At 36.3% G+C, this 26,571-nt stretch overlaps 2 protein-coding genes across 4 annotated transcripts in view; one reads left to right on the top strand and one right to left on the bottom strand.

The window, feature by feature from the left end:
* Positions 1-1,198: 1,198 nt before the first annotated feature.
* pla2g10 (phospholipase A2 group X) lies at positions 1,199-9,472 on the bottom strand. Its single transcript, XM_052138387.1, has 4 exons — positions 9,170-9,472; positions 6,621-6,789; positions 4,062-4,168; positions 1,199-2,125 (listed from the first exon to the last, which is right to left on the bottom strand). Exons 1-4 carry the CDS (start codon positions 9,204-9,206, stop codon positions 1,977-1,979), a joined length of 462 nt encoding a protein of 153 aa, XP_051994347.1. The 5' UTR covers positions 9,207-9,472; the 3' UTR covers positions 1,199-1,976.
* Positions 9,473-10,892: 1,420 nt separating this feature from the next.
* Positions 10,893-26,571, top strand: part of zc3h7a (zinc finger CCCH-type containing 7A) — a 24,115-nt gene continuing 8,436 nt past the window's right edge. Inside the window, exons 1-20 of one of the 3 annotated variants that reach the window (XM_052139519.1) lie at positions 10,893-11,007; positions 11,709-11,814; positions 12,079-12,118; positions 12,212-12,409; positions 12,564-12,722; positions 12,808-12,888; positions 14,697-14,750; positions 14,825-14,867; positions 14,965-15,272; positions 15,650-15,890; positions 16,850-16,881; positions 16,979-17,150; positions 17,244-17,402; positions 23,053-23,258; positions 24,027-24,127; positions 24,293-24,474; positions 24,558-24,628; positions 25,077-25,213; positions 25,618-25,723; positions 25,873-25,981. In XM_052139519.1, the coding sequence (XP_051995479.1) occupies positions 11,747-11,814; positions 12,079-12,118; positions 12,212-12,409; positions 12,564-12,722; positions 12,808-12,888; positions 14,697-14,750; positions 14,825-14,867; positions 14,965-15,272; positions 15,650-15,890; positions 16,850-16,881; positions 16,979-17,150; positions 17,244-17,402; positions 23,053-23,258; positions 24,027-24,127; positions 24,293-24,474; positions 24,558-24,628; positions 25,077-25,213; positions 25,618-25,723; positions 25,873-25,981 (2,467 nt within the window). In that variant the 5' untranslated portion in view covers positions 10,893-11,007; positions 11,709-11,746. Of the gene's footprint in view, positions 11,008-11,223; positions 11,540-11,708; positions 11,815-12,078; positions 12,119-12,211; positions 12,410-12,563; positions 12,723-12,807; positions 12,889-14,696; positions 14,751-14,824; positions 14,868-14,964; positions 15,273-15,649; positions 15,891-16,849; positions 16,882-16,978; positions 17,151-17,243; positions 17,403-23,052; positions 23,259-24,026; positions 24,128-24,292; positions 24,475-24,557; positions 24,629-25,076; positions 25,214-25,617; positions 25,724-25,872; positions 25,982-26,571 lie in introns of those variants that run through there. The other 2 variants (XM_052139521.1, XM_052139520.1) reach the window with 2 other exon arrangements.

Genomic DNA, 26,571 nt, shown 5'->3' with positions numbered 1-26,571 from the left:
ACATTAAACTACTGGAGTCTTATGGATTATTTTATGCAGAGTTTCAAAGTATTGGTCACCATTCACTTGCATTGTATGAAACTACAGAGCTGAGATAGTTTTCTGAAAATGTTTGTTTGTGTTCTGCAGAAGAAACAAAGTCACACATCTGGGATGTCATGAGGGTGAGTAAATGATGAGAGAATTTTCATTTTTGGGTAAACTATCCCTTTAAGCCCAAAAGTGATAAAAAAAAATGTTCATGCATTTATACAGTACCTGTCATTGTCTCCACATTTTAACTGATTTGCTTATTTTCCTCTTCAGAAAATGCAGTAGGTGAAACCGGGGCTAGTTGTCACACTTATATTTCTTTTGTTAGGTCAATTTTTCAAAAAATTCAATTTCACTATGCAAATTCCTTAAAGTCTTGGCTCAAAAAAGCAGTTGAACATTTCCACCATAATTGGCCAGGAAATAAAATACAGTTTATTGAGCACACATTCACCTTTTTGACAACTTGCCCCTATAGTAGGACTTGATGTAACACTATATGGGGCAAGTTGTTACAGTGGAACATGCTATTAAACCAGTGTGTCAAATCTGCATCTGCATTACTGTAAACAGCAACATTTAAAAAATTAAAACAATCATGAAGATTCATTAAACAACACAAATGGAAAATCTAAGGTAAAAAAAAATCAGAACATTGTTTCATTCAACAAATATTGCAATTGATAAATTTTATACAATTGTATACAACATGCCCCGACCTGACTTTCATTAAGAAATACTTTTGTTCTAAGAACACATTTCAACATTTCTGTAAAAAGCTGCCTACATGATATAGTTGATCCTTGCCTAAATGTATGCCAAGGTGGTTTGATTATCTTTCATCCAAGAGTTACAACAATTAGATGATGGTGAAAATGTACTTTCTAGGATAGAATTCACAAAATGTATTCTAATTTAAAGGGTTTTAAACTTGGTGTTTGAAACCTCTTCTAGAGAAAGCACACATTCATGCAATAAACTTTTGACTCTAAATCTTACCTTTACTGAGATATAGCCTTTAACCTCCTACATTTTCATTGCCATATGTTGATGTCTGTCTCATGCAAGAGACTCTTTTTTATGCTTATTGAGGACTGTTAAAGACAATTCACCCTAACACCTTCACATGCATGCACAGGATGGGTTTGGCTATGAAACAGATGTGCTTGCACTTCTAATATGCACAACCATATGTTCACAGACCCTACATTTTGCTAGTACACATACATTTAACTTTTGTTTTAATACTTAATTGTGCCATGTTTTGTCTCAATTTGCAGCTAATGAACAGCTTAATAGAAATGTAATGCAATTAATAGATGTCTGAGCTTCCTGAAGTACAGTTTAAGATCTATTACTCTTTATTTGTTATTTGATGGTTTAACAATGCTCAGGTAGGTATAAAAAGGAAAACTTAGCAGCTGATGAGTAGACATCAACAGTGTGTCAATTGTTACAAATACATTTCAAAATACAGCATGTATACAGTATACTGTAACATACCATATATTTACAAAAGGTCAACATGTGTACAACCTTAGTTATATCTTTCTTCCTGGGCAATAACAGTGAACATATTCAATAGCTTTTTTTGTAGTCAACGCTTTAAGGCATGTGTCTACAGAAATGGACTGGGGTAAAATGTGTCACAACTAGCCCCGGCCTCCCCTACAGACCAAGGTGGTGAAGTGGCATTCTGAAAACACACTGGAAGCTTCCATATAGGATGAGGCTTATAATTAATAATATTTTGTACATATTTTAATGCATTCACTTATTTCACTCAGTTATGCAAATGTGAAAAACAAATGACATATAATAGAAATTGGAAATAATTTAAAAATATCGACAAAAGTCAATCAACATATAATTGTCATCAGATATACAATACATGTTTTTAGATGTTCTCAAAAGATTGAATTACCAAATATACTTTACTGAAATTAGTAAATATTGCAGGTAGGATGTACGCTTCCACAGAGGAAATCTGGCCACAGAGCGTATTTTCTGTTGAATGGTGCTTTCCTCAGGCATCTGGCTGCCTCCCTGTCACATCGGCAGAGGATTTTCGCACATCTGTCATTAAAGGAGTCTGTGCCGAAGACACATCACAAAATGTAAATGATTGGCTGTGTGAAATGTATACAGAGTGAAGCAAACCATATTTTCTACATATTAAAGGTGAAATATTATGCACTTTTTACATTACGTAATATAGGTCTCAGGTGCCCCCAGTCAAGTTTCAGCCCAAAATACCTCACAGATCGTTTAATCTACCATGACTTTATACCCCTGTTTTGTAGCCCTGTTCCAAACAGGCTGTTTTAGTGTCTGTAGCTTTAAATGCAAAGGACCTGGAAGTGGGCTGTAACTTTCCTGCTGGTGTCATGGATACCATAGCGACAACAATGCAAAATAATTAAATGGTTAAATGGTTAAAATATTATAAATAACACAGAGAACACACAAAGTCAATCATCTTACTGTATTGTGCATAACAAAGGTCGAGTTATGAAATATGAAAAACAGCTATAGTTGTCGAAAATACCAATATTGTTTCATAATCGTTTTTGAAAATAATGACCGGTCTTATTCCACAGAAAATCTTCATTGCATGACCACTCAAGCGGGACTGTGGAGGCTGCCAGTCAGTTTATAGCATAACCGAAACAGCTACAGCTCATTGTTGAGGAATAAGTTAGTTAGAGACTAGTTACTGCGTTACACGAAGCACAATGTTTTTTACAAAAAACGTTTTCCTGTAACGTGCAAACAAGCAAATTCAGAAAGCCAACTTGCAAACATTAAAAAAGTTAAAATAAGTAAGCAAAACTTACAAATTGCATATCTGAAGTTGGGTCACGGAGAGTTGGTATCGATCATCCTTGTTGACATCGATGAAACAGTCTGAGTTAGCACAAGTGTCGCTAGCGAGGAGGTAAATATGACGGACTGTACGCTGCTTGCTCAGGTTTTAATGAGGGCGGATCTAAGCTACTCGGGCAGATCTCTTCGCCATCCGTGGGTGGTAAATTTCCCCTTTTGACGTCATAAGGGGTGGCAAACCTGAACAGCTCGTTTGGAGACACGGTTTTTTTATTGATGTGGAAAGGAAAGAACTGAGGGGATGGTATTTTACCTTATTTTGTTGTTGTCTACACATGCGGGGACACATAATTATGTAAAAAAAAAAAAATGTAAGTGGATTTTGCGGGTAGCTCAGTGGTAAAGACGCTGACTACCACCCCTGGAGTTCGCTAGTTCGAATCCCAGGCTGTGCTGAGTGAATCCAGCCTGGTCTCCTAAGCAATATAAATTGGCCCGGTTGCTAGGGAGGGTAGAGACACACGACGTTACTGCCACCTGATCGCTATAATGTGGTTTTATCTAGGTGGGGCGCATGGTGAGTTGTGCGTGGATGCTATGATGGATGGCGTGAAGCCTCCACACATGATATATCTCTGCGTTAACCCGCTCAACAAGCCACGTGATAAGATGCGTGTGTTGACGGTCTCAGACATGGAAGCAGCTGAGATTTGTCCTCTGCCACCCGGATTGAGGCGAGTCAGTACGCCACCATGAGGACTTAGAGTGCATTGGGAATTGGGCATTCCAAATTGGGAGAAAAAGTGGATTTTGCATAATATTTCCCCCCTTAAAACCATCATTTTATGGCTTCCTCTTAAACAATACACTCTAAATCTCATGAGTGTAGCCTATAGCATGTTATGGTGTTTACTGTGGGAACGAGGCCTTAAATATCTTGTGGTTTGGTTAAGAACACTACCGCATTTTAGCCTGAACTCTCCCATCTGTTATAATATGCACCCTGTATTCCTGCTATTTCCTGAAACTGAGGGAACACACCAACCAAAACGTTTATAGTCACTGATTATTTTTTCCACTCAGTTTCCTCTCCTAAGTTTTATTGAGTTTTTTCTGTTTTATTTAGTGCCCAGGTTGTTATAGCAAAAAATAGGTCTAAAAGAGTATAAAGCTGCCAGTTTAGTATTTGAATAACAGCATACCACAGTCAGCCTTCTTATCGTCACATGTCCAGTGGTACTGCTCTGTCTTTGTTTGACAGCCTGCAAATTCTGCATCCCCATAACAGCAGTCATGCTTGTGACAGCACCTGGATTAAAGCAGGATAAACAGAATAGATGCAGACCAGATTGGTGTTGTCCCTGAAGACATGCCTGCCCAATCACCACATGCCCTCAATGTTTATTCAAGCTGCCTAGCATTTTATTTATTTAGTTATTTATTTAGATTTCTTTTTAGAAGAATAAACTGTTGAGAATTTCAAACGTGTCTCGAGTCCTTCTGTTTTAGTTTTACTAAAAATGACATGTTCACATCACTTCTTAAAGAAAATCAGCAAACCAATTGCACAAAGTTTTTCTGGTTGATATCATGATAGCCAAGGAGAGTGCTTTCAAGATTTATAGTAAAAAATGAGTTAAAATTTGATCTGTTCTCATCCAAAACCAATTGGATCACTTCAGAAGACATAGATTTAACCACTGGAGTCTTATGGATTACTTTTATGCTGGCATTGTACTTTTTGAAGCTTCAAAGTTCTGGTCACCATTCACTTGCATTGTTTGAACCTACAGAGCTGATACATTCCTCTAAAAATCTTCATTTTTGTTCAGCAGATGAAAGAAAGTCAAACACATCTGGGATGGAACAAGGGTGTATAAATGATGAGAGAATTTTCATTTTTGGGTGAACTATCCCTTTAAGTAAGATTAGTACACATAATATTACCTGAAATCTACATATTAAACTAACTTGATATCTATAACATTGTGGCAGGGCGGATCCTACACACCCGGTCCTGTATTAGGCGAATTAAGCATCCGAGAGGGATAAAGGTCAACTGCAGAGGATCGTGCAGGAGAGAGAGAGATCGTTTACGGACATGTCCGTCATGTGTGTGTGTTTGTCTTTTGTTTGAGTTTAAAATTAAACAATTATTTGTATCGTCAAACCGGTTCTCGCCTCCTCCTTTCCATTGATCCCTTTACAAACATAATTTACTCAGGAAGAGTAATTTCACTTTACTTTTAGCTGACTGTTAACTTGACTTCAATTTTTACTTGAAGTTTACTTTGCAAATATTAGGCAATCAGTTTCCATACTTTTTGGTTTCCATACGTTTTTCAAATAAACTGAACTTGTTAGAAGTTACAGTGCTATTGTGGGATACACATACTTCAGGGGGTTCTTGGCAAGATATCAATTTTACTTTGTTAAACCTACAGTATGAAACAGAAATTATGACTTTCAAATAAACATATTATGGGCAAAAGATTGTGATTTTACTTTTTTATGTAATTAACATCTTAACACATCTTAACATCTTATTTTTAACAAAAGAAAACCTAATAATATAAGTATTTTGTCAATTTGTAGATGATTTGAACATATGTGCATATAATGTATACAAAGTCACCAGACTGATGTCGATTTATATATTTATAAAAATTAAAAACAAGAATTATGTTCACATGTCTGTTTGCGTTTCTGTGACAGCTTAATGGTGTGCACAATCTATTGAGTCATTGTAAGAAAGAAAGGTGTGTTGATTGTCTGACATGCATGCAACAATGAACAAGGTGTAAATATTGACATAATTTTGAATTCTGTAAGCAAAAAAAAACAAAAATATTTCTGTGAAGTGTTTTAGAAAGTAACTTAAAATGAAAGTATTCAGTAATATGATTGCTTTTTTGATAAAGTAATCAGTAAAGTAATCTGATTGTAATTTGATAGATGTAATTAGCTTATTTTTAGTGGATTACTTTTTTGAGTAATTTACCCAACATTGAATTAGGAACAAATTTCTAGTTAAGTGTCGATGAAGGGGTACTTAACCTCACTGAAGCAAATAGGTATAGCTGCAGGCCAGATATCTCCAAATGGGGGCGAAATCTCCAAAAGAGGGCAACGTAACTGCAAAATGGGGTTGCGCCAACTCCAAAAGGGGGCATCACTTCCACTCGTGGTTAGGGTAAGCGAAAAGGTTAGGGACTCCCTATTTCTATGCTTTAAGTCCCGCCCTCTTTTTGGGGCAGCTATATCCTTCTCTACTGATGGGGTTCCTAAAACAGAAAATGTTGGGAAAATCTGGAATAGATGACCTGGAGATTATCTTTCATGAAACAGCACAAACAACCTAGCCCTGTAGGATATGATTACAAAACAATTCCTCAGGTGTGAAATGTGTTGGAATAATATAAGCAGTTTAGTTTATTCTTCTTTATCTCATTCTGCTTATTTCCATAGATCACTCTCACTGAGAGCATCAAGATGCATATCTGCCTCCTAAAATGAGGTTGAAAATGGGTTTAAGGGAAATTGTTATTTTGCTTGTGGGAGGGCTGTGTGTATGCCTTGTGGGAGGGCTGTGTGTAGGTCTGAGGGAACGCCACGGAATAATGACACAGTCTGACCAAGATGAAGTAGATTTAAATGGGTAAATCTCACCATTGTGAAAGAAGTGCATGCAGTCACATCAACTATTTCTCTTTGTTGCTGCAATTACACATAATTACACAGATCTTCAAGTGGTGCCTTACCAGTCTGCTCTGTCCCTGGGCCACCCTTGACCCCCAAGGCCACAGTAACATCCGTATATCATATAAGCTAAAGCTGTTCTTCCAGTGCTGCACTTGATAACTCCAGCAAGTTCCAGCAAACCCCTTTTACTCCGCAAAGACCTCTGTGGCTGTAGGGAAGCCATACTGACTTGAAAGAGTTGAAAATCAGAAGAACTGCTTTTAGCCCATAGCAGGTTTTCACAATAATGTAACGAAAAAAGGAAAAGAAAAAGTAGAAAGAATATACACTACCGGTCAAAAGTTTGAAACACTTGACTGAAATGTTTCTCATGATCTTAAAAATCTTTTGATCTGAGTTTATGCTTAAATGTTTGAATTTGTTTTGTAGACAAAAATATAATTGTGCCACCATATACATTTTTTTCATTATAAACCTAAAATATAATTAAAAAAACTTTTTGAAATTGATGACTTGGACCAAATAAAAAAGAAAAGAAGATAATAAGTGCCCAACATAGATGGGAACTCCTTCAATACTGTTTAAAAAGCATCCCAGGGTGATACCTCAAGAAGATGGTTTTGAAAATGTCAAGAGTACATGTCTGCAATTTCTAGGCAAAGGGTGACTACTTTGAAGATGCTTAAATATAACACAGTTTGATTTATTTTGGATTTTGTTTAGTCACAACATAATTCCCATAGTTTCATTTATGTTATTCCATAGTTTTGATGACTTTACAATTAATCTAAAATGTGAAAAAAAGTATAATAAAAAATGAGTAAGTGTTTCAAAACTTTTGGCCGGTAGTGTATTTTCAATGATAAGTAATTTTTATGTAAATATTAGTCTGTAGTCTTGGCAAAGTTAAATATATGCCAGACTGTATAGCCATAAAGCACTACATTCATTTGACAAAATATGAAAAAGCTTTATTTACTTGTGTAGTAGATACACTGTATCAAATTTCCAAGAATTTATTTAAAATGAAATTAATTCTTTCAAATGCCACTTTGGATAACAAAATATGTTACATAACATTTAAATATATTGCAATTTGGACATTTCGGAGGAGTTCCCTATGAGTTAAAGACAATTTTTACCCATACAGTGTGACATTTTAAAACAAAAAATGTTTAGCCTATTTTTAGGATTTATGCATTTAAATGTCATAAAAAATAATCAAATTAAATTGTGTAATTTTGAAATAAATTTTGTTAATAAAACATCAAATATTTTCTGAAAATTATTTTTTATTATTATTATTAAGATTACTCAGTTAAATTTGATGGAATTTTGGAAATATGAATGTGTAAATCTCCAAAGGTTCCATTCGTTGATATTATCATTGTATTAGCAAGGGCGTAGCAGCCGCGCGGGATGTGGGGCACACCACACTCTTTGAAATGTGAATTTGGAAAGGGGGGCTGGGTAGCTCAGCGAGTAAATACGGCGACTACCACACCTGGAGTCACAAGTTCGAATCCAGCGTTATGTCTCCATGATAATGCACTTAACAAGCCACATGATAAGATGCATGGATTGACAGTCTCAGACGCAGAAGCAACTGAGATTTGTCCTCCACCACCCAGGCGAGTCACTACACCACAACGAGAACTTAGAGCACATTGGGGAGAAAAAAAGAAAAAAAATGGATTTTTTTCCCCCGCACATTTCGTGAGCTAAACCCATAACGAGTCCAAATAGTGGATTGTATACAGTATTCTTTGCGTTTATTTATTTTGGGCTGCTTGATGACCATCCAGCCAATCACAAGTGAGTTTCATGAGCTGAAACAACCGTCAGTCTAAACAACGCGGCTCCGTTAATTTCTACAAAGTTGCTTTCAACAATGCTCTTTTATCCATGTTTTTTATCGGCATTGATGTTGATCTAAATTAATAATCTAGAGATGGGGAACACACAACCGAGAGTTATTTATCAGCATATCATTCCTGATTGGCAGCATTACCTGAAATGCACTGCAAAACAAAAACAAAGGACAATTCTTCTATTAAGCGTTTACTGTATTCTGCATCAGAGTCTTCATTAAGTTATGCTTTTTACACGTTTGTGAGGTAATAGTTTAATCGGTCACTAGATCTGTGTTAAATATTTAAAGCTATTTTAATTGTGAAAGTCACCTACAGATAGCAGATTAAACCCCCCCCCCAAACACATACACACATTTAAAATGACTTCTATGCCAACTAACAATGAACAACATGTTTTTACAGCATGTATTTATCTTTGTTAATGTCTGTTAATAAAAATACAATTGTTCATTGTTAGTTCATGTAAGTCCATTGTGCATAAACTTTTGTTAATATACACGTTTTGGTTTTAAAAATATTTTTATTAACATTAACCAAAGCTTATAAATGACGTAAAAGTATTGTTCATTGTTAGTTAACAAATTGAATCTTATTGTGAAGTGTCACCCCTAATTGTTTTGAGTGTATTATGTGCCCTGAGCCCACCTCAAAAGGCTAATCGCAATGATTGAATGCTAAATGAATAAATGTACATGTGAAAGTGGATTGTTGAAATGAGATGTGGACTGTCTCACCTGTGAAGAGCAGGAGTGTCCGATACAGTGGAGTCATTGTGCTCACAGCAGCAGGTTATTGTCGAGTCTCTGCTTACTCTCGGATAAACACTTTTTCAGTGCTGGGCTTTTTTAATTTTTTTTTTAGATAAATTAACTCAATGAGTAATCTCTGGACATCACTCCTCACTCTAGTCTACTCTAATCCTCGCGCTATTTAACTCCTGGAGGTTGCTTTTCCCTCAGGTTTAGAATGAAGGAAAAGTTTAAAGTGAGGGAATGTTGGATGATGTACCCCAATGATGATAAGTTGGACGATCAGGTCAGGACCGCCCTATGGGTTGAAACAGCTTGAACTGAGCAATGCTGCCAGATGGGAAGTCCTTGAACACGCCAACACGCACCCGAGCTATTTACTCTGTACACGAAGTAGCTTGTTTATTCATTCATAGACGTTTGTTTAGGGCGTTTCACTGGAACAATTTGTTACAGTCTTCACTGCTCTATGTATTAGTTTGGCATATTGTATACTTTATTTATTTTTGCTCAAGTTAATATTCGTTAACAGTTTTTCTAAGTAGCGCGATGTTACATATTTGGCTGGTGGCTGTAGCAAGTGTTGTTTGAATTAACCATTGAATGCATGAAATTCACCATACACTTACATAGTTGGTTCTTCAGAAACCCAGAATTTAGATCTATCACAAATAGATCTACAAAATGCCCAGAGATTGTCAATTTTATATATTCCTGAGACACAAAAGTATTTTCTCAGGCACTTATTAAGTCTAAATACATGCAGCTTACCTAGTTTCAGAGTACACCCAAATGACAATAGTAATATCATACTGTGCATGTGTTATACTTGCTATAGTTTACTTCCATGTAGTTAGTATGTCAGCCAGCAATGTCAAATGTAATCAAGTCAATCACTGAAACATCAGCGCCACCTTGAGTAAGAAATACCATGTATAATATGAATGTGTACAGGCATATTGAATACTGATAAATCACCATTGTTGTTAATTCATTGTTGCACAGAAAAGAAACATGATACAGTGTTTATTTGTATGAATATAGTACTTGTTTATCTTGTAATAAACAAAAGAAATAGAGATCCGGTAATATTAAGCTTAAATAGGTATGAAATAATCATAAAAATATAATTTATAGAAGTGCAAAAAAACAACAACAACAACAACAACAATAACAACAAAAACGTACATAGTAACCTATTGGGTCTCGAATTACCCTATACACTTTTGGTACTTAAACTCAGTAATTATTCCCTCATTTAAAAAGTTAAACTCCTAAAGACATGAATTGTTACCTTGCCATTTTTTTATTATTTTTTTTTTACACTATTTATAGAATAAGGAACACTAAAGAGTGGGCACAAATCCCAAAAATGTATGAGATACAGGGGGTGAAATGAGATCCCGGGTCACTAAAGACCCAAGGTATGGGTTTAAGGGTTAAACTTTCAACTGACAAAATATTGAGAAAAAAACATCTTTCCCAAATCAATCAATCAATCAATCAGGAAATAAAAACTCAGCTGGCTGTTGTCAAGTGTGTCCATTAGGGGGCGCTCTAACCATCTTCAACTACTAACCCTTAAAAAAGTGAACAAGACGTCATGAAGAAGATCACGTTGCCCAAAGACAAGTTTAACGTTTCCAAACTATCCAATGAAATAGCGAATCTCAAAGGTTTGAAAACGCCCACTGATTGAGAAAAGCCCATTTTTGTTCTGCAGAGACACAAGTCTCCACAAAGAGACGCGATTGACGGACATATGAAAACATTAGTGTTTGAATGGAGTAGCCTGCTTTCTACTTATGATTTATCTCTTTAAGGTGAGTCTTTACGATCGTAATGTATATATTTGTTTGTACACACACACATATGCTCGGCTGGAGGCTGATTTAGCTGGTATAGTGGGCACAGCTGCGCGGTAAAAGTGCTACCATGCTAGTCTACCTAGCGACTGCTCATGTAGCGCAGGAGTTCGCATGACTAAACATCAGGCGAGAACACGTGATCTAAGTGTTCCTTACTTTATTTATTAAGAACAGTTTCGGAATACTGACGCTCATAATGGTAATTAAAGCGTTCCTTTTTGACCTATTTGACCGTACATTGGCGGTGTAACAATAGTTAATGGCCAAAACACGTTTTGTGCCCGTCTGCGCTATTTTTTCTTCAATCGTTTTTTCTATGTGAACGCGCGCTAGACGGACGTCTTTTTCCAGCGAATCGCGCTTTCTTTGTTAGTCGTGTCAGAAGTTTCCATCTGGCTACAACAATCAGTATCTGACGCCACCTCTGAATAAATTCCCCAACGTTGCCTTAAAGTTCTAGGCAAATATATGTAACATCGGGCAAAAGGTAAGGAAGCGTGTTCTGATTTATGCCACGTTCATGCTAATTTCACTGTCCATAGTTAGGAAATCTGGCCGTTGATGGGGCGTTTAAAACCGAGAACGGGACAGGAAGGCACTGCCATAAAATGCTAATGAAGATCTGCCTAATCGATCTTTATATCTAAAATTCGTAGGGTTTGACCACAGGCAAGTCCTACGCGCGAAAGGGAAAATGTCAACAACATGTCCGGACCGAAGCAGCCGGTGGCAAGACATTCAGAAAGGACTGCAGTTTATTCAGTAAGTAATTTTTTTTTTCATTAGATTTAAAGGATCTGTATGTAAACTGAGAAGACTGGTGAGCTTTTACGACAAAGACTACTGTAAATGGTTTGTGTTACAAAGGACAGTAGTTGTAACGTGATGGTTTATTTAATTTTCAGAAAATGTCATGTTGCTGTATGTCACAGCTAATTTATAGTGACATGCACTAGTATTTTCTCAACAGATTTTTTTATACTACTTTGTCTCTAAATATACTCTTAACCATGTGGTTAATTGCAGGTCTACACTGCCCTTTCCTGGCACCCAGGAGCAGTATGAGGTTTGTTGATCACATTCACAATTTGTCAAGTATTGATGTTGTTTTCAGATTACCAGTGGATGCTTAATAATGTGCAATGATTCCTACCTGTAGGTGTTCATTCAGAGTTTGGTGAGGAATCTGTTTGGTGAGGGAAATGACATGTTTCTGGAAGGCGACTGGGCGAGATCTGTTGAATCATACACTGAGGCCTTAAACATAGCAGAGTATGCAGAATCAGAGGACATCTGCATCTCTCAAAACATTTGGGAGAATCTTCATGCTAATCGTGCAGCATCCTACATAAACATTGTACGAAAATCCACTCACATGCAGATATTATATACACGTATACTATATTTCTTGTGGGTTTTGATGAGTACTTATGTCGCAGAATGAACAAGTAAATTGTCGCTGTTGGTTTTTAAATGCATCTTAATGCGTTTGTTTGTGGTTCTTGATGCAGGGAGTGCACGATCAAGCCCTGGAAGACTGTGAAAAAGCTCTCCAGTTGAATGAAAGCAACTACAGGGCACTTTACCGGAAAGCACGATGTCTTAAAGAGCTTGGAAGACATCAAGAGGCTTATGAGGCTGTTGCTAAATGCTCCTTGGCAGTGCCTCAGGTCAGACCACTTTACTTTGAGGGGTTTAATCGAATAGTATTAATAGTAGTAAGACTTTGTTCTTCACGTTTCATTTACTTTGCAGGATACTCATGTGATTGAAATGACTCAGGAGCTTGCCAAAATGTTGGGCTTGAAAATCCGTAAGGCTTATGTGAGGAGCAAGGTAACCTTTTTGTTTTCCTGTTTAGGCCAGGCCATTTTGTAGCAAACTGGAAATTTGAATTTTAAGGTTTAGAAATTAGACATTCTCTAAATTTTTAGGGATGCACCAGCGTATCGGTTACCGATATTTATCAGCAAATTATTGACCTAATTAAAACCATTAACATATAAGTTATAAGCATGAAAATGCGATATGAAAAACCTATGGTTTATTTATAATTGTCAACATGTTTTGTAAAAACTCTGTAAATTCTATGTAAGCCATAAATAAGCCAGACATAATGTAAGCCATAAAATGTAGAAGGGTTGGCACTCTTAAAAGCAAGTAATATTTTAAAAATATATATATTTCTCGTTCACACATTGAGGACAAACCTGAGTGACAGTTGTGAAAGTTGCACTTGCCTATAGACTAGATGACGAGAGAAAACATCCAAAATGCTTTGGCTCAATTTGACTTCTGAGACCTCGGTATGATATCCATTAAGGCTGCATGATTGACTGAGTTAAGATTAATATCACCATATCGTCTCGCACAATTATTAAAGCTTAAAGGCTGCGTTTTAAAATATAGTCTGCTTTCAGCAATGTGTGAGCACTGTGTCTAGCGGTCTGTATGGCATTATCCATTACTCCATAATATAATCTAAAGGTGAAGTGTGTAACTTATTTTTTTATCATTATTTCAAAATACGTGCTACTATCACAGTTTTATGTTCATTGACCGCTGTAAGTTGGTTTACAATCCCTAAAAATATAAACTTTGTTTATATTTTGAGCGGCCTGCTCTGCCCCACCCGTCCCTTTCTAGCTCAAACTATTGCATGTGTTTGGCTACCTGTTCCGCCTGGGGGTATATGAGCAGACGTGTACAGAGGAAAATAAATGTAGCTAGGCCAAAATATGGAGAACTGATTAAAACCAGATTGAACATTGCCGTTGCATTTACAAGTTGGTGGAGGCACACACCACCACCACGAATGATGAGATCGCTCTGGCAAACAAGAGTGCTAATAATGAGATTGCTGCAAATGTCGCTAATATGCCCTGCACTTATAATTCCATTTGGTGCCACTAGTAGCACAGAAAAGGGCATTGATTAAAATTCTTATTTTTCAATGATGTGGTTGACATTTCTGTGGAATTGCTCAATAGTATGAATTTGTAATTTTCTATCATATACATGCATTTAAAATGTGAGTTCTGTTGTTTTGAAGAGCAAAAACAAAAATGCAAAAAAGTTTTGCCCCCATCAATCATCATGCTATATTTTTTATTTATTTTTTGTCTATCTATTTTATCTTCTATTTATCTTTCATTGTGGCTGACTCTCTTAAAAAGTTTGGCCTGTCATGTGTTCAACAGTTCCAATCCATGTTTAATTATTTATTGGTAGAAAAAATATATATATATATGCATTATGCTTTTGTACCCTTTTAGGTACAATATTAGCTTAAATATCAGCATCAGCCATAAAAATGTAGTGCATGCATAAAAAGGATGAACGTTAATTAATTGATTGTCCCAGAGAAAATTTTACTTTTTGGAATAGTTCACCTGAAAATTATAATTGTCATCATGCACTCCAAACCCGTATGATTTTCATTCTTACATGGAAACCAAAAGGAGATTTTAGGCAGAACGTTTGCATCAGTTTCCATTTACTCTCATGCAACATTTTTTTCATAGAATGAAAGTGAATGTTGACTGTGGCATACAGGTTTGCAACAACATGAGCTTGAGTAAATTATTATAAAATGATGTATGTTTGTGCTAAATTGACTATCCCTTTTTTTCTTTTTTAAACAGCCTGCCTTAAATGTTTTGCCTGGCTCCAGTCTGTCAGGAGCTGTTAATGATAAGGTAAGACTTCTTACAGTGTAAAATTTTGTGAATGTAGTAAAGAGAAATTTTTGCTGAATCAATTTGTATCCCAGCAGCATTCTCAAAACTCTGCATCTGTTGAGGACATTGAAATGGGTAAGTCAATGTTTTTTTTTTTATACAGGAACTACTAGTTTTGGAAATCGGTTGCGCTCATCTCATTAATGCCTCATTGTCCCCATTTGCTTCATAGAAGTTGGCCAGTCTATGCAGGGTATGGGTGGCCCATTACCAGTCAGCATGCCAGTGTGTTGCACTGTAATTGAGAAGGATGAGGTTGAGGTGAAGCCTCCTGCCGGTGTAATCTCACCACCAGTCATCCCAGTTGAAACTCAGTACCCAGAGCCTGTTCCCATGCCTCTGCATGTTCCCCTGGTTAATGGAACCAGGCCCAATGACTCTTACACAATACCAGAGTCTCGCTTGGACTATGATACAGATATAATTGGCGATGATTTAGATGAGCTGTTAGACAGAGCAAGTCCTTCAGAGAATTCTTTGGTAAGAATGGGTAGTTAACCCAAAAATGGAAATTCTGTCATTTAATCATCCTTGTGGTGTGCCAAACCTTTGACTTTCTGCTGTGAAACGCAAAATGAGAATTTTGGCTGAATGACAGGCTTAGTCACTTTTCACTTTCATTTTATTTTAAAAAAAATTAAGAAAGTAAATGGTGACTGAGAATAACATTCTGAATAACACCTCCTTATGTGTTCACCCAAAATAAGGGTGAATAATTTATGTCCTTGTGAATCTTTATTGGAGTGAACTATCCCTTTTAAAGCATGAGATCAATTTAAGATTTGAGTGCAAACAAAAGAAAAAGAAAACGAAAACAATATCTTGATGTTAATTATGTTTCTATTTTCCCCATCAAGGATATTCCTACAGTAGATGGTCCTATTCCTTTACCAACCAGTATTGCTGCCAGCTGTTCAATGCAGAGTTCTCTGCTCATGCCTTCCCACCTGAGCCATCCATTTATGAACATGGCTTCACATTGCACAATAAATTTGCCTGCTCCCTACCACAAACCAATTTCATCATATTCTCTTGGTTTGGACACATTTACATCATTGGATTCATTGGATAGTTTGTCATTTTCAGAGTCTCAGACAGGTATGTTTCCATAACATTATAGATATCTTAACATACAGTAGCCCCAAGAATTATTTGGACAACGGGAATGGTTTCACCAGAATGAAATTCTCTCAATATTTACTTGCCCTCAAGCCATACCTGATACGTATGACTTTCTTCTGCAGATTCTAAAGATTTTTAGAAGAATATTTCAGCTCTGTAGGACCATACTATGCAAGTGAATAATGACCAAAACTTTCAGGCTCCAAAAAGGGCATAAAGACAGCTTAAAAGTAAACCAGAAGTGGACTTCTGAAGCAATCCGATCAGTTTTTGGTGAGAACAGACCAAAATGCAACTCCTTTTTTCTCTGTAAATGTTGATCATGAGCAGTCTCCTTGGCTATAGTGCTCTGTGCATGCGTCAGGCACTATGAAGTGTAATCAAGCTTGAAATCATGATCCTGCCTTGTGACTGCAATGGCAAGATGTACAGTGAAAAATGAGTTCTATTTTGGTCCGTACTCACCTAAAATTGATTGGATCATTTCAGAAGACATGGATTAAACCACTTGACTTTTCTGGATTAGTTTTATGCTGACTTCGTGTTTTATGTATTTATTTCTTTGGAGCCCATTCACTTCTATGGAAATACAGAGCTGAGATTTTCTTCTAAAAATCTTTGTTTACATTTTGCAGAAGAAAAAAGTTATGCACATTTGGGATGGCATGAGGGTGAGTAAATTATATGAGAATTTAAATATTTGGGAGAATTACTGTAAAATGAATTGCAAAAACAGCTAAGAAAAAAAAATGCCTTTCCTCAGAAGTCAGTGTTTGCAAATGGCACTTTTATATTCAATGCACTTACAAATTCATACATTTTTAAATGGTAATTGGAAACTGTACTGTTCTTCAAGAAGAATTCTGTCTGTTTTGTCTTATATATTCTGATTTATCTTTTCTGTTCCTTTTCTTTAAACCTCAAAAATGGACCAGAAAATCATTTTAGCCAGCATCATTTCATGTCGGTAAGAAGTTTATATATTTATTTTCCCTTTGGTTAACATTACATTCAGCTGTGCTCATTGATTCTCTTTGGTTTAACTCTTTGATTTGCTCCTTCAGCTGGGCAACAGTGACATGCAAGTGCCAAGTATTCCACCCATCGGGATGGGTTTCAGCTCATCCAATGGGACATATATGCATGATTATCCGCCACAGTTGGATCTTGCCAAGAATCCTCTTGCTGATACCCATGATTTCAAACAGGCCTGTTCCTCATGCTATATTAAAACCGGTAAGCATCAGTCATGTAGAAGTGCTGCTAGGCAACATTTGCAGCTCATGAGGTTTTGCATATGAATGCTTTATCACCTGCTTAAATACACAGGACCTGGAGTACTGGATTACACCTACCATCCAGAGGACCACAAATGCAAAAATGATTTGCTTTTGGGACGACTTAAACACACAGAACTCCCAACATGGAAGCTTATTCGTCCAAGACCCACCAAAAACCAGTACATGGGGCCTTATTATATTTGCAAAGGTAAAGCAGATTTGAATGTATAGGTTGTGACTTCCCATAAAGCTCTTTCCCAGATTATTACTTCTTTTTCTGGAATACTTAATTTTGATTGGTCAATCAAGACATTGAGAAGTCTAATATTTAAGGGCAGAGTAGTTTTTGTATCTATTATCCTTATTATTATTATTCTGCACTTAAAGTCTATGACCTATATAACCATACATGGGAAAGTTATGAAATTTGGAACCCTGATTGAGATCACTCTCAAAAGAAATTGACCCCTTTTGTGCCACAAATGGTTCAAAGTGGCACACCCGTTTCAGCCTATTACTTTTGAACCATAAGGCCTAAAAACTAAATGATTTCCTTTGATTTCTTAGGTCATGTTGAGTCCCAGTAGGTTGCATCGTTTCAAAGCTCTGCTCACTAGATTTTCTGGCATTTTGAATTTTCCAAAAGTTTGGAATAATGTACAGATTTAGTTCTTATTGGTACTTTAATTCACCCAAGTAGAATTCAACTGATCACAATGTTTAGTCATGACATAATAACATGAAAAATTACTTGGATTTTTTTTTCAGAACTACTTAAACTACTAAGTGTTCTAATAAAAATAAATCCTCCACGTGCAGCAATGACAGCTTTGCAGATCCTTGGCATTCTAGCTGTCAGTTTGTCCAGATATTCGGGTGACATTTCACCCCACACTTCCTGTAGCACTTGCCATAGATGTCTTGTCGGGCACTTCTCCCACACCTTACAGTCTAGCTGATCCCACAAAAGCTCAATGGGGTTAAGATCCATAACACTCTTTTCCAATTGTCTGTTGTCCAATGTCTGTTTCTTTGGCCACTCTAACCTTTTTTTTCTTTGTTTTTCTGTTTCAAAAGTGGCTTTTTCTTTGCACTTCTTCCCATAAGGCCAGCACCCCTGAGTCTTCTCTTTACTGTTGTACATGAAACTGGTGTCGAGCGGGTAGAATTCAATGAAGCGGTCAGCTGAGGACATGTGAGGCGTCTATTTCTCAAATTAGAGACTCTTATGTACTTACCCTCTTGTTTATTTGTACATCTGGCCGGCCACATCTCTTTCTGTCCTTGTTAGAGCCAGTTGTCCTTTGTCTTTGAAAACTAGTGTACACCTTAGCATAACATCTTCAGTTTTTTGGCAATTTCAAGCTTTCATTCCTCCAAAACAATGATTGACTGAGTTTTTAGAGAAAGCAGTTTTTATTTTTATTTTTGACCTAATATTGACCTTAAGGCATGCCAGTCCATTGCATACTGTGGCAACTCAAATACAAACACAGACAATGTTAAGCTTCATTTAATGAGCCAAATAGCTTTCAGCAGTGTTGATATAATGGCAAGTGATTTTATGCCTCCTATGCACTAGACTACTTTCAAAGACATCAGAACGTGGTACCGTTCATATTACACAACTGTCCGTCTTGTCATGGAAGTCATAGCGTTTTCAAATTACACAAGAAATCGGCAACGGGTGAACGCATTACAAAACATTTCACTATTGACGAATCCCTGACACTCTGCCTGGACTCAAATTACGTTTCACAACAGAGTAGGCCTACAAGCGAGAAGTGATGCGAGATACGAAAACCCAATGCATGCATCATATGTTATGCATTTCAAAATATGGTGTGTAGGTTTTAGGGCTGCATGATATTGGAAAAAACTGACATTGCGATATATGTTGCGATATGAAAAAATACAGGATAACTTCGCCAGATGACTTGAATAGCTCTGTTTGAGAAGAATTAATTATTCTAGAATGATTGGGGTGATTTTGTAGAGAACTGCATCTTCATGGAAAATTTTAATTAAAAAAAGAAAATGACTTTTGTTTGACACATTTTGGGTAGTTTATTTTATTATAATTAATACTGTTTAATTCACCATGGTTCCATTGTATTCATGTAATACTACTATATCAATTCACCCTAAAGTCAACAATCTAACATGTTATGATATTAATAATGCATGTTGCTTACCCTAAAATAAAGGTGGTGTCTAGAAGGGATTCGGGAGATTACAGGAGGCTTTATCTCTGTACTCCAACCAGGTTAAAATGGAGCATTACACTAAGGAAGTTTCATTATCACAATAATTTATGTGAATTACAAAATAAGTTAATAATTTAACATTTTATTATATTACAAATTAGATTTCAAACTTTTTTTTTTTTTTAAAGAAATTTAAACGATAAATATATTTTTATTTAAACCCTTTGGGGGGGGAAAGTGCAGCTATTCACCAACCCTGAGTGGTTTACAAAAATACAACATAAAATGTTTATAAAATAAATAACTTAAATAGTTGCTTGATTGTATTACATACCGCTTGTCAAGTGACTGGATCATGTTTTTATAACCCTCTTTGCTAAATTGTTACCATGTCTTTCGCAAGGTGGAATGTTACTGAAGCATTGATTTTTCTCTGCCGTTTGGAAACTTTCTCGTATGGTGTAACTGGCAAAGGCATCTGAAATAGTTTTTTGTTTTGGTCAACATCATCCTGTCTGTAGACACAATATTTCCGTATAACTGACAATGTATTTCTTTTTGCAACCAAATCCTCCATTTCTTTTTGCCTGTTCCTCGCTCATCGTTTCATCAAGCGCAAGCAGAGCCTGCACGTCAACAACGTGCAGCAATGAATGTTTTTTTTTTTAAGAATTATAATAAACTCTGTATCTATGAACCCATAAATCAAAGTAAATTCCGTAATATCAGCCAGATTTAATGCTTCTTTTCCTATTGGAAAAAAAATATTGTAGACTATAGTGTTGTCACGGTACCAAAATTTCAGTAGTACTAATACCTTTTTGGTACCAAAGTAAAACACAAAAACAGGTTACTAAACAACACTTTTTTATTAACAAAGTTAACAAAACATTAGCAGCAGAACTAAGAACAGAAATATGCCATTTGAGCAACACTTGAGTTAAATATATTAATTTTGAATTATAAAAAATCTGTACAATGTATGTTTAAAGTATTTTTGAACTCTTATATAAGATTTGCTTCAACTTTTGCAACTTTTACTTTTTAAGTTTTTACCAAGTACTAAAAAAAATACAATAGAATGAATAAAAAACAATTTCCAAACTAATGCGCTGAGTGCTCTCTTATTAATAAAGCTGCATATTGCCAATTTTCTTCACGATAAGAAATGCACAATGACATATATTATGATTAAATAAGTCTCAAGCAATCTCGTTCTAATCTAGCTGCATTAAGCGTCCGCGTTTGAGGGATGAGCGTATCTGAGGCAGAGTCTCTCTCAGCTGGTGCAGTTTCAATCTCTCCCCCCTTAGATCGGTACATTCGCGCAACTCATAGAAGAGGCGCTCGCCACACAGAGAAATGCCAGTTTATAGTTATTAACATGATCTGCTTCTGTATTATTTGAACTTTAAGAAAGCTATAACACATTAAATATAACTGCATTTAAGATGTAACGCATGTTTCCTTTAAAGATGCGTTTCCTCCTCTCATCAGAAAATTGCGAAAGCAGCGTTTACAAATAGGTTTTTGCTTATCTATGACATTTCCCTTTTCACCAGCCTCAAATCTAAAGAATTTCCAAAACTGGCTTTTTCCACTTTTCTTTTCGACCAGATTCAGTTGAGCCTCCGCAGCAGCTTCTGCTTTGCTTGTTGCCATCTTTTGCTTGTTGTGAGCGTTCGAAAGTATTTGACAACACAAGTAGACTATGTTTATCTTACTACATCGCACGTTCTGCGATGTGACCATTGCGGATGCGCACATCGCGATATCGATGCTGAAACGATATATCGTGCAGCCCTAGTAGGTTTTTTAATCGGATATTTTATTGGTTCCAATATGAAAGTACCTCCTAATGAAAAATCTACCTATTTGCTTACCTAATTGTCCAGGAGAATTGACGATTTCTCTCCCAACTCCTCTCTTTCTCCACCCGGTTGTGGTACAGTTCAGAGGAAACATCAAATAGGCACTAGTGCTCCTGTCAAAGTTAAACATTTTCCTCCATTTCTACGTTCCAATGAGTCTTACTTGATGCCACATGCTAGTTGATGTTCTGTTGCAGGTACATCAGGACTCCACTGAAACTTCCTGTGCCCAATTTCTTGCTCTCTCTCATTGCCTGTAGGTCAACGTTGCAGATGTATTCAGTCAAAACATATTTCACATTGCGTGTTTTGGAATCGCAGACAGGTCCAGACATTTAACATTCTAGATATCTCGCTGACATTGGTGACGCATCGGCGCTTCTCTCAAATCACATCTTTGATAGTTCATACATTTGCGATCTTCACTCACTGGAGCGAGCTCTGATTTGCCTACGATTTCAGGCTTTTGTCTTCAATCTCCACAAAACTGTCGGCGCATGCATATCGGGCTTAAAATCGTGTATTGTAAACTGCATTAGCATGATAACTCCAAGGATAATGTGTTGGAGTGATGGCTGCTGGAAATGGGGCCTGTCAAGTTTTGATCTAAATAAAAAATAGTGATGTGCTGTTTTTTTTTTTTTTTACATCAGTAATGTTCTGACTATACTTTGTGATCAGCTGAATGACACTTTGGTGAATTAAAGTACCAATTTCCTACCGAAATGACAAAATCTGTACATTTTGTACATCTGTAAAAATTTGGCCGCTAGTGTACTTTTTTGATCTCTGAGACAGTAGGTCCGATTCGCTTGTAGTTTTGTATGCAGCATCTATAGACACTTGTGACAAGGACAGGAACATATTCAACGACGAGGATCCCAAAATGGACTTGAGGCTGTAACACGAAACGTATTAGTTTATATGATCACAAGCATGAGTTGAATGTACCGGCACAGTGTCACCTAATGGTCAAGAAATATGCAAAATGGCTTTTGCTTTTAACTTCTGAATAGTTTGGCCTAAGACAAATGAGACTGGTCTCTTTTAGATTCGTTGGGGCATATAGAGTAGAATGTTCCCCAATTTTTGTATGTTGACCATATTGTGCATTGACCATATAGAATTTTTTCTTTAGTTGTATTTTAGAAACTCATTGGCTTATTACACAATTTGGTATGTGTCACCGAAGCCATGTCCTGAAGGTATTAAGTTTGAGGACAGCGCCAAACTTGTCAAATTGTGTAATTGCTTATGACTTTTGAAACCTTTTGCCAATTGTAATGGGACTTGTGTAGTTGGATGTACAGTGATGCTATACTATACAGAACGTAAAAACTCTGCTTGTGTGCACAGCCCTTACGTCTACTTCTACAAATTGTTGAACTCAATTGCAAAACTGATTACTTTGCACTGTAGGCCAGTGATAAGCTTATGTTCAGTGATATGATATTGCCTTTTTTGTATGGTCTAATAATAATTTCTTTACTCGTCTGCCACACTAATGTTTTTTTTTCAATGATCTGAATTATTATATTATAGATATTTAGTTATTTGTATTTTGTATTTATTTGGGGTCCTCTCAGCAAGTATTGATATGTGATTAATTGGCATATCATGTAATTTATTTGGTTACAATTTTTATTGATTCACAGCCCTAATACTGACCGCTAAATTACCTCTAATTTTGCAACTGGGTCCTGAGCAACATGTTTGCAATAAATATCTGCTGGCTGTAAATTATCCCTTACTTAAAGGCTTCAAATATTATGCTTTATAGATGTAGCAATGGGACAAGAATGCAGGTATCTAGGACACTGTACCTTTGCTTACTGCCAAGAGGAAATTGATGTGTGGACCCTGGAACGCAAAGGCTTCATCTGCAGAGACAATCTGTGTGATCCTTATGGATCGAGACCCAAGATCAATTTGTCTGTTCCTAAAATCCTACAGGAGCACCATGGGATATTTATGTTCCTCTGTGAGGTAAATTGTGCTGTTTTTGTTCAAATGGCTTGTTCGATATAGATGAAATCCCTGATACATCTGTAAGTTAATTTACCTGCTGTACATTTGAGATCAAAAAGTCTCAAACTGCTTGTGAAAGGCTTCGATTTAACATTTTTCTTATTTAATACAGTTCATCACACATTAGATTCAGCATAACAATTTGAGAGAAGAGTTAGCATGAATTTACCCATTTTACTTTAATGACAGCATGCACAAAAACTGTCATGGAATTCATAAATTTGTGGAAAATCTAATAATCTGTGTTATCCAGCATGATTGGAGATTCCCTTGTGTCTTGTGTGCTTCAATGGACACAAGGAAATCTGTTAACATGGTCAATGTCACAAATTTCCTTTTATATTTGTTTAGTGACCTATAAATAGTGCGCAAACCATTGCTTTTTCGGTTTGCGTCAATGTCTATTTTCTGCTTGTTTAAATTTTTACTGCGTGTTTACATTTTTGAATCCCAGATTTTTTTATGTGAACAAACTTAGACAATGACTCTAGATAAAGTGGGGTTGAAAAGTCTAAGTAATTTGACAGTTGTCATTGTCAAAGTCAGTTTTTTTTTTTTAGCAACTGATTATCTGCCTTTTAATCTGCCTAATCTCATTTCATCATTCGTCAACTTGAATTACCGGTTTTCAAAGGAATGGAGTTTCAGTGTTTGTCAAGTCACAGTTGAAATTTGCATAATTTTTATGAAGCTGTACATATCTAATGTGTGTGACTTGGTCTCTAGGTATGCTTTGATCACAAACCCAGAATAATCAGCAAAACCAATAAGGACAACCCCAGTCTATGCTCTCACCCAGTGACAAAGCATGCATTTGAGGAAAAGAAGTAAGCATCTCTTGTGTGGGCATGAATATGCACATTTACTGTCTGGGCATGCCTTGCAGTGAATGAAGTTGTTCTGAATAAAAGATAAAAACCCATTGTGTGACACTCGTGATGTCATGCAAAGTTTTGTGAATAACAAAAGGCTGTTATTGCTTTATTCTTCAGGTGCCTTGTACATATTTTGAAGGACAAAACCGTTAGGTACTCCAAAATCCGTCTCTACCACCCATATTGCCAGATGGATCTGTGTAGGCATGAGGTGCGATATGGGTGTCAGAGAGAGGATTCCTGCTTTTATGCGCACAGCCTCATCGAGCTCAAAGTCTGGATGATGCAGAGTGAACAAGGTGACCTGCCACTCAGGATGAGTGAATTATATTAAGACATAAGAGTACATAAAACACTATTTAAATACCTTTTTTGCTTTTAGGTATCAAACATGAAAGTATCGTTCAAGAGTCCCAGAAATATTGGAATATGGATGCTGCTCCTCATGCCCAGGTAGAGTTAGTTTGTAGCGGAACTACCGACTATATATCCAGGGTTCATAAGGTCATGGAAAATTCGGGAATATCAAAATTAATGAAAGTTATTATACTTTGCTCTTAAGTATTTAATTGGCTTGGCAATGCTCTTTTGTGGAGTGAAACTTACTGGCAAGCAATATTGTTACCTGATTTATTTATTTTTTTAGCAAATCTTTCTGTTAAGTCAATTCTTCTCATTGAATTGCTCTGTCTGGTTCACATGTTTGTTTAAAAGACTCATTAACAATTTGGTCTAAATCAACATTATTTGTTAAAATTTGTATCCAGTTGTCTCAAACGACTGGAATGGTCATGGAAATTCATTGGTCAAAAGGTTTGGGAACCCTGCATATCATAGCACATCTATGCCCACATTTCTCTGAGACATCTCTTGGATTGTCTTTCTTTTTGCGACCTCATAGGAGCTCCATCAAGCTCTGCGCAGATTTGGACCACCTAACCTGAAGTTGCAGTTCGTATGTGCACAGTGTTGGAGAAACGGTCAAGTCAGTGAGCCAGACAAAGACAAGAAGTACTGCAGTGCCAAGGCTAGGCATCCGTGAGTATGGAATTATTATCTCACTGAACTGCAGTTTTTAAAACTGAAGTGTGTAATTCTGTCACCAGACAGAATAGCAAAAATTACATCTGTTTAAAAAAATAAATAAATAAATAAAAAAAATAGAAATGTTCCTCCCATTGTCTGTACAAAATAGATTGCCCTGACCCAAACTGCTTTGTCGGGCTCATCGGACTGCTCAAACAGCAATGTTTTAATAGCACCACAATGTTACTCATTTTAGGTGAAATAAACCTACAAATGGCTAACTTATTTTTGAGACTGCATATTAAGCTGGGTATCCCAGAATTTAAACACTGAAAAAAATTACACACATCAGCTTTTAAGTCGAATATTTTGACAGTGACTAATAGTATTTTTTTTTGCGACTTCCTGTTGACCAGTTGGTCTAAAGAGAGACGAGTGGTTCTGGTTAGCTCAGTTGAACGGAAAAAGTGGACAACAGTTCGCCCTCTCCCAACAAAAAAGCCCATTCCTGCTCAGTTTGAAGTAAGTGTAACGTAGAATTCATGCTTACAAAATTTTAATGAAAGATTCCAGTTTTTTTTCCATCACTTTTTTTTTTTTCACCAAGTTTAAGGTTTATGAATATAATAACCTCTGTCTATTGATTAATTGTGTTATTTGCATGTTTGTAGATTTGTCTGCATGTGGCATCAGGCAAAAAGTGTCAGTACATTGGAAACTGCACCTTTGCGCACAGCACAGAGGAACGAGATTTATGGACTTTCATGAAAGAAAACAATAGTAAGTAGTACCTTTTAGGATTGCTCAATGCCAATAATTAAACACAGCAACACTTTACAATAAGGTTTTATTTGATTACTTCCATGCATTAGGGATCATGAACTAAAAATGTGCAATATATTTTTACAGCATTAATCTTTATTCTTTTGTAAAGATAAAATTGTTCATTTATAGTTCAAGTTAGTTAATTATGTATTCATTTTAACAAATACAACTTTTAAAAATGTGTTAGTTTGTTGAACTTAACATTAAAAAGGAGATTAATATTTAAATTATTGTTCATCTTAGTTCATGTTAACTACGGAAGCCCTGAACCGTATGGAGCTAAAAGAGTCTCAATGAAGATAAATGCACACACTACATTCACATATGCACACACAGGATTCATACATGCACACACAGGATACACAAATGCGCACAAAATTCACAAAATTTAATAAGCACAGAAGATTCTCAAATGCATAAAAAAATCATAAATGCACACAAGATTAAGAAATGCACAGGACAAGATTCAGAAATGTATTTCTGATGCACGCACAAATATATCTTGATTTACAAACTTTTTGCGGTCTGTGAACTTCACTGCATTT

Source organism: Xyrauchen texanus, chromosome 12 (assembly GCF_025860055.1).
Source record: "Xyrauchen texanus isolate HMW12.3.18 chromosome 12, RBS_HiC_50CHRs, whole genome shotgun sequence".
NCBI classification, from domain to species: Eukaryota; Metazoa; Chordata; class Actinopteri; order Cypriniformes; family Catostomidae; genus Xyrauchen; species Xyrauchen texanus.
Note: the sequence above shows the minus strand (reverse complement) of the source record. Positions and strands in the feature narration are given on the sequence as shown.